This window comes from Cetorhinus maximus, chromosome 22 (assembly GCF_964194155.1).
Source record: "Cetorhinus maximus chromosome 22, sCetMax3.hap1.1, whole genome shotgun sequence".
NCBI classification, from domain to species: Eukaryota; Metazoa; Chordata; class Chondrichthyes; order Lamniformes; family Cetorhinidae; genus Cetorhinus; species Cetorhinus maximus.
This window is the reverse complement of record NC_135900.1, coordinates 44505559-44519038: the sequence shown is the minus strand read 5'-3', so window position 1 is coordinate 44519038 and position 13480 is coordinate 44505559. Positions and strand designations below refer to the sequence as shown.

The following is a 13480-nucleotide window of genomic DNA, read 5'->3' as shown; positions in this document are numbered from 1 at the left end:
CTTGTTGTCTTGTGAATTAAGCCCCCTGAGGGATAGGTTTAGCTCAATAGTCACATTTTAACATCTATTACGGCAAGTTTTTTCCCTTCTTTTGTTAACGGATTGTTAATTGTATTATTATGGTTAAGGATACACAGGTGAAGGGCATTGATTGATTAAATACATTGAGCACATATAAAGAGAGTCATATCGGTCAGATACAATTGGCTAGCATGTTCGCCTGTTAAACAAAAGGTTGATGGTTCAAACCCACCGAATGATGAGAAAGCTCAATGTTGTGCCCCTTTAAGGGGCTGTCAATTTAATTAATTAATTTATTTTATTGGTTTCAAAAAGAGCATATAAAGAGAGACTTTTGCAACATGGGGTGTTGGTTAGGGAGGAAGCAAGCATGTAATGTTGCATTCTATGGTATTAAGTGAAAGAGTGGCATTTGGTTTCCTGCTTCACCATCTGGCTTCAAATGAATTAACATGGTAGCAGAGGATGGTTATCTAAAGGTGAAGATTAGAAACTAAGAATTTTTTGTTCAGACTTCAGTTATGCAGATAGATTGCAGAAGCTGGGCCTGTTTTCCTTGGAGAAGAGAAAGTTGCAGGAAGATCTGATAGAAGTATTCAAAATCATAAGGGGTCTGGACAGAGTAGATAGGGAGAACTATTCCCATTGGTGGAAGAATTGAGAATAATAAGGCACAAATTTAAAGATAATTGGCAAAAGAAGTAATAGTGACATGAGGAAAAACTTTTTCACAGTGAGTGGTTGGGATCTAGAATGTGCTGCCTGAGTGTGGTGAAGGCAGGCTCAGTCAAGGCATTCAAGAGAGAATTGGATTGTTATCTGAAAGGGAAGAAGGTGAGGTATACAGGGAGAGAGAAGGAGTGGTACTAGATAGAGAATGGATTATTGTTTTAAAATATATTTTTGGGGAATATTGTGTTATTCTGGGAAGAAGACTGTGAATGTAAATGATTTAATTAAGCTGGGGAAAAGTTACTAGAGGACAAGTTGCCTGGGGGTTTTAAACATGAAAGGATAGAGGCATTAGGTTTGAAGTACAAGTGAATAGATTGGATCTAACATTCTAATTTTTAGATAAGTTGAGCATTTGTTTGAATATCAAAGGGAGGTCAGAGGTGCTGAGAAACATGTTTGCATTTTGCAAGAGTTCCATAGGTAAACAGAAAAGGGTATATTACATTTTATTGACCTGAAAGCAGAGACAAATAAAAACATGAAAGATTTTATACTCGGAAGGATTTGAGTTTCAAAGAGGTGAGAACAATGGAACCTGAGATGAAAGGTGGGGGAAGGTATTTTAGTGTTACTGTGTAGAGCTTAGGTTAGCTGGTAGCTGTTAAGCTGGAACTGTTAGCTGTAGCTGTGGGCTATTGGCTGTGTGAGAAAGATCTCCTAGAAAGAGCTCTATGCTGGGAGAAGATGCAGTTTGAATCAGCCATCCAGTCAAGCCAGAAAAGCTTTGGGCTGCAAAAAGCAGTCTTATTCTGAAGTCTTGGATTTTACAATGTTTAAGAGGTCATGTGGTATGCAGTTTGCCTTGAGTAATATCACTTTTTAAAAAAAGTTAAATATCTATAAGGGAATGTTACTCGGAAGGCATTGACTTGTGGGTCGGACCAAGTAGGAAGTCTTTTGTGGGAATGTTTTGTAAGGCTGATTTTAACTGTGCAACTGTAATCTTATGTGCTTAAGTTTTCTTTTATTCTTGTAAATAAAACTTTTATTTTTAATTTTTAAAATCCCATAGGTGCTATTGGACTTCTTGCTGCTGACATCAATACATTTTTTTTCTTGTTTTCCGAAAACAAAAAGGGTATGATCCGTAAGCCAAGTTTCCCTCTGGGATTTGGTTTGCACAGCAATTAACATCTGCTATGGTCATAGCTATGGAGAGCCAGTGCAGACAGTGGGTCAAATGGCATCCTTCTGTGCTGTAACAATTCTCTGATTCTGTGAAGATTGTAATCTGAGTTACTTTTGTGAAGCATAGCTGAAAGCATATGTAAATTGTCAGGATATGATTACCCACCGATATTCTCTGAATCTGAATCTTATGACCAGTGGACAAATGAAGTGGATATCTGTACACGGATTACATCCTTACCAAAGAGAAAACAAGGTACGGCCTTTGCATTGTTGCTTCCTAACAAAAGTAAAATCAGAAGCATTGTATTTTGTGGGCCGGATGCATACTTACAAACATAAATTAAGAGGAGTAGGCCATTCAATAAGATCATGGTTGATCTGATTGTGGCTTCAATGCCACTTTCCTGCCTACCTCTGATATCCTTCGATTCCGTTGTTAGTCAAGAATCTATCTACCTCTGCCTAACAAATATTCAACAACCCTGCCTCTACCATTCTCTGGGAAAGAGTTCCGCAGACTCCTGACCCTCAGAAAAAAAATTCTATGCCTGTTAGTTGGATACTGATGAAGGTTTGGATCTTCTATTAGAAGCCTGCAAGGCATGGTCAGACTTTGATAGATTTCAAAAGATGGTGTCATTCCATAGAGCAAAATATCAAGGACTTTGTTTAACAGACTTGAGAAATTCAGTTTGGAGATTCCTTATTCAGTGTTTGCTTTAAATTGCCGATTGTGCTAAGGTGTCCCATGTGGATAGGCTGCTGGTCTTAACTGGCATTTGAAAAATACACCCTTTTAGTTCAGATGTCTGCTGCTTTAAAAAAATTCCCGGGGAAGCAATTATTTTCAGCAGCCTTGATGGCGCAAATGGGACATTCTGCAGGGTCACAAAGGTTGAAGGACTCACTAATTGCAGTGTTTTGAGATTGTTCAGATATGGATCACAGGTGTCAGTACAACAGAAGAGTTACAGATAGAAGGAATGAGGATGGAGGCATTTTTAGCAGATCTGGAAGATGACAGGATCAGAGTAGTAATAATGGACAAATAATGCCCAGGGAACAGTTAAGTGTTTCAGATGTGACACAAAATATCATAATTCAATGAGCCTCCCAAAGTGGAATAGCAGGGTTTTTGAAATGATGCATGATACATAGAATTCTGAAATTGAAGATGATGGCAATGATCAGTCTGGGGGAATTGTACTAGTGAGTGTATTAGTCACAGGTTCATTTTGTTGGTGATAAATAGCGGTTGCCCCTTGACAGAGCTGCCTCAGGGAACTGAAGACTTGAAAACAGTTAAGTTAAATTTGTAAGATGAGGAAAAATATGTCCAAGTATTACAATCAGTCACCTGAACATATACATGATAAAAATGCTGTCCATAGATTTTTAAAATTTAATAACAGAAACCCTTGGATGAGGTTTCATGAAAAATGCATAGTCCGCCTGGCTGATTTGTCCATCTGCCAACCATAAGGTTGGATGGACCACACAAAATCGGAGAAAATTACAACTTTAATGACCTTCAGCCTCTTAATTGTTGGTGGGCGCGCTTCTGACCGTCTGCCCACTGACCGAAATATCGCATAAGCACAGGATGACGCCAGGATGCTTGCCTGATGTCATCGCATGCGATTTTGCATCCGTTCGGGTCGGGCACGCGCCCGCACACTGACCTAAAAATTCTGCCCCATGTAAAATAGCTGGTGTAAGCCACCTTATTTGTACAGTTGTAGTCTTAGTGCGATACCCTTGCTGCTAAGCAAGCCTTCTATGAAAAAGGCACAAATGAAACTGAACATGGAGTATGATAAAGCAATTGTATTTGAAAAATCAGTAGATCTGTAGAGTACCCAGTCAGGACATTATTGAATCCCTTTAACAAAAATTTGGCAAATCTAGTCAGTATGTTAAAGAAGTGTTAATTGCTTCAGGTGATCAAAATTTGAGGAAAAAAGAGCAAATTGCCTTAAAATTGCACAGACACCCTTGTCACGGATTAAAAATCCTACTAAAGGACACAGGTGTGGTTAATGATAAGTATATAAGGTTCACCAAAGAGATTTAAAGATTAGTGAAAAATGTGACATATGTAAAACGTATCAGAGGACACTGCCACATTCCATTGTGAGTCTTCCATTGGCACTTTAATGAAGTAGTAGCTATGGATTTAATATTATGGGATAAAGACAGAAACATATTAATTTTACATTTTATAGATGTGACAATACATGATAAGGACAAAGGATGTAGATAAAGCCATAGAAAAATGGATAGGGACCAGACTGAGCACTGGCTAAATTTCTGTCTGAAAATGGGGGAGGATTTAATATTGATGAGTTTAGAGATGTGTGAAAATATGAACATTGTGGCCATGAATGCAGCTGAAAGTTCTTTCAGTAATGAACTCTCTGAAAGGAAGCACAGGGTGATTGATGAGATGATCATGCTCCATAAGATTTTAGCCAATTAACCAAACTGCAAGTTAACAACTGTCCTGGCACAGGCAGTCTGTGCAAAGAATTCACTTCAAGTGATTGGGGGCTACAGTTCTTATCAATTGATGTATGGGAGGAATCCAAAATACCTTTTGTGCTGTGTGATAGTTCCCCAGCCCTAGAAGGGACTACAAGTAGTTCTATTTTTCTTTCACACTTGAATGTTTTACATTCAGGAAGGAGGACATTCATTAAGGCAGACGTCTCAGAAAATTCACTAAGGCATTGCTCAAGACCTTCCAAGATTAACTTTAATCTTGGGAGTTTAGAATGCTATAAAAGAGAGGGTCAAAGACTGGAAAGGTCGGCCTAAAGTGATGGGGTGTGATGGTAGGACAGTGGTTGTCCAACATGATAATCAAACTATTAAGGTCCATTTGTCTTGGTTAATTGGCATTGATTACAAACTTTTCAGGATCTGATCAATTAATATAAGATGACGAGACACCCTGTATCCCTCATACTCATGTTTGACAGTTATGAGGAACAAAATGCACTAGATAAGGGACAGAATGGCAACAGCCACTGATACTGATGCACAGAACAGGGTTATCATATCCAGAATGGGTACTGGAATGACATATGTACTAGAAGGGTCCAGTGAATGCAGGGATGCAACTAGTGTAGGGAGGGCAAGGAAAGCTACCAGCAAATCCAAATATTGGCTAAATGTCCAAGATGATGGATAAAAGGCAAGATCTATGGACTGGCAACATAGGGTGAAACAATGGAAAGCAAGACAACGCAGTCACTCTCGCACTAGGAAATGATCACATATTGGCAACAGAACCTCGTGGGAGGGAGAGTATTACTGTACTAGTAGTCCAGAAAGACACAGACGAGCAAGTAGATGCCCTAGCTTCACGAGATTATGAAATAATAAGACTACAGAACAATCTAGGAATACTACTGAATGTAGAAGCCCTTATGATTGATAAGTTAATAAGAGGCAAAACAAAAAGCTGGAAGGAATTTGGTGTCTCCTCCGAAGTGCCAGATAGAGGACAGCCAGCCTTATCACATAGCTGGATATGTACCAAGAAAGTGTTTCCAGATGGGACATTAGACTAAGGTGAGGCTAATGGCTTGGGGTTTTGAAGAGAAACTTGGAGATCAGTATGTTAGTGGACTCCCCATGGTGGGAAAAGCAATCCTGAAAAATTTCTTGGCTCTGCTGGCCAAATATTCATGGGAATGTAGGCCCATCAATATCAAAGCCTCATTTTTGCAGGAAGAAAAATTTCACAAGTGTTTTTGAAATCACCTAAAGAGGCAAGCAATGTAGAAAGAAAGCTGTAGAAATTAAACAAATGCATTTATGGATTGAATGATACATTAACGGTATGGTATTCTCAGTTAGGCCTGTCTTGCTGAAAGAGGCAGTACACATTAAGCAGATCTGGCAATGTTCTACTGGTACCACAAAGGTACCAGTAGTCAAACATTTCTGTGATGCAAGTCGATGATTTTCTATGGGGAGCGTCTGTGGAATTTGAGCAATTTCTTATATGATTAAAGGTGAACTGAAGATTGTAAGCCAGGCTTCAGGGGCCTTTAAATAAAGCAGGATAAAGGGACGTCTTGTATCATGATGTGGTGTACTAAATATGGAAAATCATTTTTTTCTTCTTTGATTTGTTTTGAAATATTCTTTGTGTAATAAGTTTTCTTTCAAAGAAAAGAGGGGAATCTGTTAATGGCATGTTAATTGTATTTTTAAGGTTAAGGATCCACAGGTGAAGGTCATTGATTAAGTACCTTGAGGCATATAAAGAACATGGACCATTTTCCATATCTTGGGAGCCTCCTCCCCATGAAGGTAGACATAAGATAATGAAATTCATCTTCATCTCCAATGTGCTAGCTCAGCCTTCAGCCAACTGAGGAAAAGAGTATTTGAGGACCAGGATCTCAAACCCACAACTAAGATCATGGTTTACTGGACAGCATGCACTCCTATATGCTTTGGAGACCTGGACAACCTATGGCAGGCACCTCCAAAGAACTGGAGAATGCCTTCGCAAAATCCTCCCTATCTGGTGGCAAAAAAAGGTGGCCCAAGAGCAGCATCCTCTCCCAAGCCAACTTGAGCTAATTGCTCAAAACCAGCTCCTCCGGGCAGGACATGTAGTTTGTATGCCTGATACCAGACTCCTGAAGCAACTGCTGTACTCTGAACATGGTCACGGCAGGAGACTCTGAGAAAGTCAGCGGAAATGCTTTAGGGATGTCCTTAAAGCATCCATGAAGAGATCAAACATCCCTGCTGACTCATGGAAGTCCCTGGCTTGTGACCGATCAAAATGGAGAAGGCTCATTTGGGAAAACACATTGAGAGACTTTGTCAGGAATATGCAAAGATGAAGGCTGAGGGAGTGCATAAACCTCCCAACAATCCATCCACCCAATCTTTCAAACACCACCTGCCCTGCATGTGGTGGAGTCTGCAGATTGTGCATTGGACTGATCAGCCATCCAGAACCCATCAAACTGGAGTAAAGGCAGGTCATCCTTGATCCCAAGGGACTGCCTTAGAGAAGACGGATAAAGGAAGACTTCTGAGACACTCGGTGTTGGTGAGAGAGGAGACAGACATATGAATTGTTGCATTCTGTACATAAATCCTAGTATTGAGTAAAAGATTGGCGTCTGGTTTCCTACTTCATCTTGTTTCAGAATGAATTAATATCTTTCACCAAAGCATAGTCAGCAATCTAAAACATAGGTGCAGACAAGTCAGAAAAGTCTAGCGGGCTTACAATGCAGTCTATAGTATAACAATTAATAGATTAATTATTAATAGAGGTTCCAAAAAGAAGCATTTCAATTAGCTAACAGCCAGCTGATTGCAATTGGTTAAAGTGGCTTAATTGTCATTTACTGCCTTGTGATATAAACAGCACGAACCCTATCAGGACACATCTTCAGGTTACTTGTCTCTGAAAATCCTTTCCTAATTTAAATTAGTGGTTCATCTGCTAACTGATATCTTACCCTATTCTGTTTAAGCAACTGGTGGAGATTGTGTTCTGTTGGCAGCCTGTGTTGATGGTGACTTTGATCTCTTGGTCACAGCACTGAGGAAACAAGGGACATAAGTTACTGAGAGTAAATAAAAAGGAACAGTGTATATGTATTACCTTTCTATCTATATGTATTAAACTCATGCTTTTCAAGCACTATTTGTGCCATGGTTTTATACTATAAAATTCTCTGAACATTTCTAATAGGAATGTCGATGTTAACACATATATAACAGCACTGGTGGTGCATATAGATTGTCTTTTAATTCCTTCTGCATTCCCCACCTGAATGTATGTTAGTTCATCATTCTTAGATTTTCTTCATCCTCTTAAAGGCTGCTTTCCTGAAGTTAATCATAGTTCTTCCCTCTTTTTTGCAATTCTAATTTGGAATGCTGTCATATTGTGGTTGTTGTAAACTGCTTTCTGACTTTGACATTATCTACCATTCCATAAAGAAAATTTAAAAATAAAGACACATTTCACAATGCTACTGCTGCTTGTTACTCCCACCAGGAGATATGCTGTCATGGTATGTCACACTCGTCTGTCTTGCACTATTTTCACATCCACTGTAGCTCATTTGCAACCACTTTGTCATCCAACTATGCCTAAGTTGTCCCTGTTTCTGCTGCCTGTCACTTTGCATTCTAGAAGAGATCTCTATAGCTTTTCAGTTCTGATCAAATGACTGACATACTGACGTTTGCTTTTCTAGATGTCATGTTTTAGAGTTTTTTGCTTTTGCAATTTCAAGCACCTCTTCATTTGTCTTATGGTCTATATATGATATTTTACATTTCATAATAGCATGATTAAATTTTAGTCTAGCACCAAACACTGCAGCTTCCACTGGCTATTTTTGCCTCAATGGTTGGACAGTTCCAACTGAACTTATCAAGCCTTTTCTGCATTACAACAATTACTCACAACTCAAAGAAGTACTTCATTAGCTGTAAAGTGCTTTGGGCTATCCTGAAGTCATGAAAGCTGCTATATAAATTCAAGCCTTTATTTCAAAAAAATATGGGATCCTTAGTTTTATGAAAACAGGTATAAGTATAAAAGGAAGTTATGCTAAGTATTTGTAAAATTGTTTAAGTCTTAGCTGGAGTATGTTCATTTCTGGGCATCACCCTTTAGGAGGGATGTAAAGGACTTAGAAGGTATGAGATGAAGATTTCAGTTATGTGGAGAGACCAGAAAAGCTGGGGCTGTTCTCCTTGGAGCAATGAAAGTTAAGAGGAGATCTGATAGCAATGTTCAAATCATGAAGAGTTTCAATAAAGTAAATAAAAAGAAACTGTTTCCATTGGCAGAAGGGTCACTAACTACAGGACACAGATTTAAGGTGATCAGCAAAAGAACAAAAAGTGACGTGAGGAAACTCTTTTTTATACTGAGTTGTTGACATCTGAAATGTGCTGCCTAAATGGGTGGCAGAAGCAGATTCAATATCTAATTTTATTTTGAAAGTTGTTAAACACCTAGTCAAACAGAGGCCAGAATTTTGCCCTCGGTTGGCGGGCAGGCCCCACCGGCTCAGCGGCGGCGGGCAGGCAGCTGAACTCCACCGCCGAAACGGGGCTGGCCGCCATTTTGAGTGGGCAGGCCAATTAAGGCACACCCAGCGGCCTGCCTGACAGGAAGCGCTATGCGGGGGCAAAAGAGCGCACATCTCCCTGAGACTAAGCGCTGTCTCAGGGAGAATGCTGAATGTTTAAAAAAACTTTAAAAATAAAGAAAAACATTATTAACATGTCCCCCTCATGTGACACTGTCACACGAGATGGGACATGTTAACAAATGAGTGAAAGTTTAATAAACTTTTTAAAAACTGTGATGAAACCTCATCCCGCCAGTGGATGAGGTTTTATCTTTTTTTCAGAAGCCTGCTAGGGCTCCTGGCCTGCCCACCAGCCTTAAGGTTGGACGGGCAGGTCTTTCAATGAGCTTAATGATCCTGTCAATGGCCTCAATTGGCCATTGACAGGTCGGCGGGTGAACAGCTGATTTCTCTGTCCACCCGCCTTCCTAAAAATTTAAATGGACCGGGATGAAGTCGGGGTTCCTCCCGACGTCATCCCATGTAATTTTCCCGTCGGCGAGCGGGCCCCGCCCCCAAATCGCCAACAGGAAAATTCTGGCCTGAGTGTAACCTCAATAGAGTGCTAAGAGTTTGGGGAGGATAGGAAGGAGGTACTCCTTTGCTTTTTCTAACCTGTAGGAATTGGTTTTGCTCCACTACAGGAGAAGCAGCTGTTTGGTGAGTGGTTCAGGTCTATTCTATTCCTAAGGTTTAAAATTGTACAGGAATTTGTGGTAAGATAATAGAATATATAAAATAAACAATTGAGTAAAATAATTAAGTAGTTAATTAAAACATATGGATGGGCAGGACAGGTGATATGTCATGGTTATAGCATGTGGGAGCTCCTGGATGCCAATATGAGCCAGGGCAAACATGTCTGCAGTAAGTGACTGCTACTTGAGGAGCTACAACTCAGTCATTGAGCTGGAGGCCGAGTTGCAGACACTGACATATCAGTGAGGGGGAACGTTACCTGGATACTTTGTACCAGCAGGCAGTCACACCCTTTAGGATAGGGTCTTCTGATTTGAAAGGTGGTCAGGGACAAAAGGGTGTGACCACAGCTGAGGTAGATAACAGAGCCCAGAGGGCAGGAGTGCAGAAGTGTCAGCCTCTGCAATTGTCCAACAGGTCTGAGGTTCTTTCAGCTTGTTTGGATGTGATTGGGGGCTGCAGGGTGATGAGCTAACTGACCAAGGCACTTTGGTACAGGAAGCCATTCAAGTGGGGGGAGCAAAAAGGAATGTAGTGGTGGTAGGGGATAGTATAGTGAGGGGTAATTGACAGTGTTCTCTGCAGCAAAGAGCGAGAGTCCAGATGGCTGTGTTGCCTGCCTGGTGCCAGGGTTTGGGACATTTGTTGAGGGCAGGAGAGGAATTTACAGTGGGAGGGGGAGGATTCAGTTGCTGTGGCCCATGTAGGTACCAATGATATAGGCAGGATGAAGAAAACGGTTCTGCATAATCAATGAGGTGCTAGGCACCAAACTAAGAAGCAGAACTTCAAATGTAGTCATCTCTGGATTATTACCTGAGACACGGGTAAATTGGCATAGGGAAAATAAGATTAGAGAAATTAAGGCATGGCTCAAAGACTGGTATGTGAGAAGTGGGTTCCGGTTCATGGGGCACTGGCACCCGTATGGGGAAAGTGTACACCTGAACCGTACTGGGGCTGGTGTTCTAGGAAGCGGATAATTAAGGAAGAAGAAAGGGTTTCAAACTAAATGGTGGGGGCAAGGGATCAAATTTGGGAAGATGTGGTAAACCAAAGAGCAGAGGCAAGGTAAGAGAGAAAGGTACTAATATGGGAAATGATAAACAGACTGTGACAGGAAGGGACAGAGTACAAATCTGAGTAAATCAGCAGATAAGGCTAGATGCTCCAAAAATAATAAAAGGACAAAAATAAAGGCTCTGTATTTGAATGCCCATAGTATTCGAAACAAAACAGATGAACTGATAGTGCAATTAGAAATAAATAAGTATGATCCGATAGCCATTAGAGACATGGCTACAGGGTGACGTAGATTGAGACCTGGCTATTGAAGGTTACATGACATTTAGGAAGGACAGGAAGCTAGGAAAAGGTGGAGGGGTGGCTGTATTAATTAATGATGGCATTAGCACAATAGAGAGTGATGACCTAAGTTCAGGAAACCAGGATGTAGAAGAAGTTTGGGTTGAGAAGGGAAATAAAGGCAAGAAGTCAATTTTCTGAGTGATGTACAGGCCGGCGAATTATAACTACACGGCAGGAAAGAATATAAAAGAAGAGACAATGGGAGCTTGTCAAAGAGATACGGCAGTAATCATGGGGGATTTTAATCTACATATAGACTGGAAAAAATCTGATGGGCAAAGGTAGCGTAGATGAGGAATTCATAATGTTTTTGGGATAGTTTCTTAGAACATCACATCCTGGAGCCAACCAGAGAACAGGCTATACTAGACCTGGTATTGTGTAACAAGATAGCATTAATTTACAATCTCATAGTGAAGGCACTCCTAGGTAGCAGCGATCATAATATGATTGAATTTTACATTCAGTTTGAGGGAAAGAAGAGTGAGTCCAAGACTAGTATTTTAAAGTTAAATAAGGGCAATTATGCGGACATGAAAGCAGTGCTAGCTAAAGTGAACTGGTAAATGAGGTTAAGGGATAGATCAATAGAGATGCAGTGGCAGACACTTAAAGGGATATTTCAGAATACACAGAAGATACATTCCAACAAGAAAGAAAAATTCTAAGGGTAGGACCCACCATTTAGGGATAACTAAAAAGGTTAAAGATATTATTAAACTTAAAGAAAAAGCATACCATTGCACAAAGATGAGTGGCAGGTCAGAAGAATGGACAGAATATAAAGAACAGCAAAGAATGAAGAAGATTAATGAGGAGGGGAAAAATTGGAGTATAAGAGAAATCTAGCTAAAAATATAAAGATGGATTGTAAGAGTTTCTATAGTGTCACAACCGGGATGGGAGGCGTGCATAGTTGATCAAACCCTACTATTCCACAGGTCACAACATTAGTGTAAATGTTTAATTCACTCTCAAAAATTACCAGTTATTTACCTTCGCCATTGTTAGACCCAGAATAAAGGAGATTTTAACCAGGATTCTTTTAATAAACTCTGAATTATTTATTTATTATAAAATGAAACTTCTTTTTAAAACAAGTTGCAATAACTGGTTAACTCACAATTTGTAATCTGGAAGTGTGACTATCTATCCCTTTTAAAATACCCCAACACACACACACGAAAGGACAAACAAATAGGGTCTCTGCAGAGATTGGTGGATAAAAAAAATACTTCATTAAAAAGGATAAAGTTCACAGGGTTCTGACGTTATCGGTCCGGTTCTCCCTTCTGTGAAGTATCTGCTATTCCCAGTAGATGTCAGGAGGTTTTCACCAACAGCTTCAGCGTAGAGGAGAATACAGCTGGATCAATCCTTGGAACACCCTCTCGTTTCAGCCTCTTGTGTTTCCAAACACAAGTTCTACTGAGATGAGGATTCCTAGCTGGATACTGATAATCACACTGCGTCTCAGGCAAGGTAAGGATAGCACGGGTTAGACAGCTTTCTTGCTCCTCAGTTCATTCCTAACTGAGTTCAAAACAACAGGTTCAAAACTTAAAGCTCATCTTTATCAAGATGATTTCCAGTAAATCACTAGGGCCTTTCCTATAACTTTTTTTCCCAGCCGCTACTGTTCAAATAAGCAGACAGTTCTCCTCTTCAAGTACCATGCCGGTCAGTTGATTTCTTGGAAAAGGTATGCTTGCTCATGGTCCAAGGTGAACTTATGGGGCAGAATTTAGCCTTCAATGGTCGGGTGGGCCCCACTGACTCGGCGGCGGGCGGGCAGCCGAACTCTGCCGCTGAAACCGGCCCCGCCGCCATTTTGAGTAGGCAGGCCAACTAAGGCCCACCCAGCGGACTGCCCAATGGGAAGCGCTATGCGCTTCCTGTGCGGGGGGAGGGATTCCCCAACTGTCAAAATGCGCACTGCTCCCTGAGACTAAGTGCTGTCTCAGGAAGAGCGCTGAAAGTTTAATAAACCTAAAAAATATCCAAAATAAAAAAATTAACATGTCCCTCTCATGTGACAATGTCACACGAGATGGGACATGTTAATAAATATTACATAAAGTTTATTAAAGTTTTTAAAAACAGACATGAAACCTCATCCCGCCAGTGGTTGGACGGGCAGGTCCTTTAATTGGGTTAATTATCCTGTCAATGGCCTCAATTGGCCATTGACAGGTCGGTTGGTGGACAACCAATTTCACTGTGCCCCCGTCTTCCTGAATATTTAAATGGGGTGGGATGACATCGGGGGTTCCTCCCAACGTCGTCCTGTGTCATTTTCGCGGCGGCGAGCGAGCCCCACCCCCAACTCGCCGACGGAAAAATTATGGCCATGGCCTTTTATAAGAAACTCGAGTGTCCAAATAATGCAATGT

At 40.7% G+C, this 13480-nt stretch overlaps 1 protein-coding gene across 1 annotated transcript in view; it reads right to left on the bottom strand.

Annotated features, from left to right (window-relative positions):
- The window catches only part of nrip2 (nuclear receptor interacting protein 2), an 86121-nt gene that overhangs the window by 33197 nt on the left and 39444 nt on the right, over window positions 1-13480 (bottom strand). The window contains exon 3 of the mRNA XM_078568204.1: window positions 7386-7468. Coding sequence (XP_078424330.1) covers window positions 7386-7468 — 83 coding nt within the window. The remainder of the gene's footprint in view (window positions 1-7385; window positions 7469-13480) is intronic.